Source organism: Rhagoletis pomonella, unplaced genomic scaffold (genome assembly GCF_013731165.1).
Source record: "Rhagoletis pomonella isolate Grant_MI unplaced genomic scaffold, Rhpom_1.0 Rhpom_scaffold_00006, whole genome shotgun sequence".
In the NCBI taxonomy this organism is placed as follows: Eukaryota; Metazoa; Arthropoda; class Insecta; order Diptera; family Tephritidae; genus Rhagoletis; species Rhagoletis pomonella.
In genome coordinates, this window is record NW_023458560.1 from 12452059 (window position 1) to 12454632 (window position 2574).

Sequence of the window (2574 nt, forward strand, 5' to 3'; positions counted from 1 at the left end):
ACTGTTTCTCAATTTGTCAGCTAAATTTGAGGAAAGCGATATATATAAGAGGCTTCGAGTCGATAAGCGTTTACCAGGGAAGACAAACATGGCAGTTTTCTTATGGTTTGCCGGTCATGAGGCATGCAGCTTTCGTGACTTATCCGACCGTTTTAATATATCACTGTCGACTGTTTCTCGTATGGTCAATAGAACGACAATGTTCATTAGCAGTTTGAGTCCAGAGGTTATACGATGGCCTACTGAGGAGAAGAAGCGAGATTCGGCACTTTTTTTACCAGAAAATGCGGCTTTGCAAAAGCAATCGGTAAGTGGTAAAAACTATAATTGTGCCCTTAATTTTCAAAGTGGTCTAGGTCACTTCACATCTTATGCTTATAAATATATGCTTAAATATATAAACATATTCTAAAATATAGGATGCATTGATGGCACGCATATCGTCATTGATCCTCCAGCTGTGCGGAAAGATGACTACATTGACCGGAAAGGCAACATTACCCTTACTATGCAGGCCATTTGCGATGAAAATAAAAAGTTCATCAACATATTCGTTGGATTTCCCGGATCAAGTCACGATAGTTGGGTTTTTCAGAACTCGCCTATTTACCAAAAATTGTCATCGTATTGTGGAGGTAATAAATTTGTTAAAGTAATTTAATTTTTTAGTGGCATATACATATATAACGTAATATACCCTATTGTTTTTAATCTTACAGATTACTACTTACTAGGAGACTCTGCTTACCCGTGCACTCAGTACGTAATCACGCCATATAAGGATAATGGTCACTTGACGGCCGCGCAGAAAAACTTCAATGTGAAGCTAAGCTCCGGTCGCGTTGCAATTGAGCACACATTCGGAATCCTGAAGCAGCGATTTAGGCAGTTGTACTATTGTAAGCTAAGGGGTAGTAGGAAGTTGTGCCACTTCATAAGGGCGTGTTGTGTTTTGCACAATATTGCGAACGAGAGCGATTTAGAATTTTCGCCAGAAGTTTTAATTGAAGGAAGAGCAGAAAATGAATGTGGTGAAACAGCCAGAGGAAACTCTGTCCGGGATGCCATTTGTATGGATTTGCCACCGAGGCAACAATCAAGAAGTATTCCTTAATTTTAACATTTAGATTAAGATTAAAATAAGATTAATATTAAGATTTAGTTTAAGATTTAGTATAAGATTAAGATTAAGATTAAAATTAAGTTTAAGTTAAGATTTAGTATAAGACTAAGATTAAGATTAAAATTAAGTTTAAGTTAAGATTTAGTTATTTAGTATAAGACTAAGATTAGGATTTAGCTTAAGATTAAGATTAAGTTTTATTATTAAGATTTAGTTTAATATTAGGATTAAGTATATTTAAGATTGATCATTAAAAAATGAATTTAATAAATTAATGGTCGAAATTTGTCATAAAGATACTGTTATTATTTCACACATAGGTGCACGTATGTATGTATGTATTATGGATAAGGAACTTGCAATATTTGCCAGCTTTAACTAGGTCATAGATCGCCTTTGTAGAGGATAATAATAGGTCGTAGCCAAAAGCAAATTTCCAAAATTATAACTCGCTCTTTATTCAGTCTTTTATTCAAACTTTTATTCAGTCTTTAGTTCAAAATACAGTTTAGTAAAAAGGAACCTTAATGTTAAATGAAAGAAAATAAAGTTTGCTTGTAGCAAGCTATAGTAAGAATATTATAAATACACTAAGATTACCCAAGTGCTGGAAAATTGGAAAGATTATAATGAAGTAATCTTCTCAACGCAGCTAATGGGCCAAGTTCAAGAGGCTCAGAATTCAGTGGATGCACAAGAGGTTCAAAATGCGTTGTATGAACAAGAGGCCCAAAATCCAGTAGAAGCAGTGGTAATGCAAAGTCCACAACGAAATGTGGAAACGCTTCCATCCGAAGAAAACTCAGGTTCGGCTGAGAAGCAGGCGTGGGTTGAAGCCCCAGTAAAGCTGATGCTTACGTTAACCGAGGAGCTACGGCCTAAAGTGGGGAAGAGCGCATCCGTTAAAAATAAAACTAAAATGTGGAAACTTATAACTGAGCGTATGGCAGAGCAAGGGTATATCTTCACAACAGCGCAGATTGAAAATAAATTTCGAACAATGGAGGGCAATTTTAAGAAGACGAATCTGCACAACAAACAAACAGGCAGAAATAGGCTGACGTGTCCATACCAGAAGTAAGCAATTATAAATTTACTATTTTTTATGTACATAATTTAAATGTTTTTTAGTGAATTGGAGAAAGTGCTTGGCGAGCAAAGAGGTATTTCCGATTTTCCAGCACTTGGGTGGCTAACTGTTGCCGGTAAACTTCATCTGGAAAAAGTGCATGCATGTACGTAAAGCCATAATTTGTGTTACTTTCTATAAAAAAAACTTACCATTTTGGATGCGCGAGAAAGTTCCTGGCGAACAAGTCACATTAAGCTGCGAATTATTCATTTTTAGTTAAAATTATACAGCTGAACAACGATCCAAACAAAATGACATTTCTATTTGACATGAGCTTTGTTGTTGCCATTCTTCGGACTAAAAATTTGGTTTTTTGCGT

At 35.5% G+C, this 2574-nt stretch overlaps 2 protein-coding genes across 2 annotated transcripts in view; both read left to right on the plus strand.

Moving 5' to 3' along the window:
* Window positions 1-281: 281 nt before the first annotated feature.
* LOC118741627 (putative nuclease HARBI1) lies at window positions 282-1180 on the plus strand (the record flags this gene model as incomplete). The annotated part of the gene is given in 3 exon segments (XM_036473614.1): window positions 282-307; window positions 420-635; window positions 720-1180. Coding segments are annotated over 3 exon segments (637 nt in total), but the record flags the coding sequence as incomplete, so codon positions are not given.
* A 598-nt stretch (window positions 1181-1778) lies between these two features.
* The window catches only part of LOC118741572, a 2537-nt gene continuing 1741 nt past the window's right edge, over window positions 1779-2574 (plus strand). Inside the window, exon 1 of the mRNA XM_036473570.1 lies at window positions 1779-2200. Within this exon, the coding sequence (XP_036329463.1) occupies window positions 1779-2200 (422 nt within the window). The remainder of the gene's footprint in view (window positions 2201-2574) is intronic.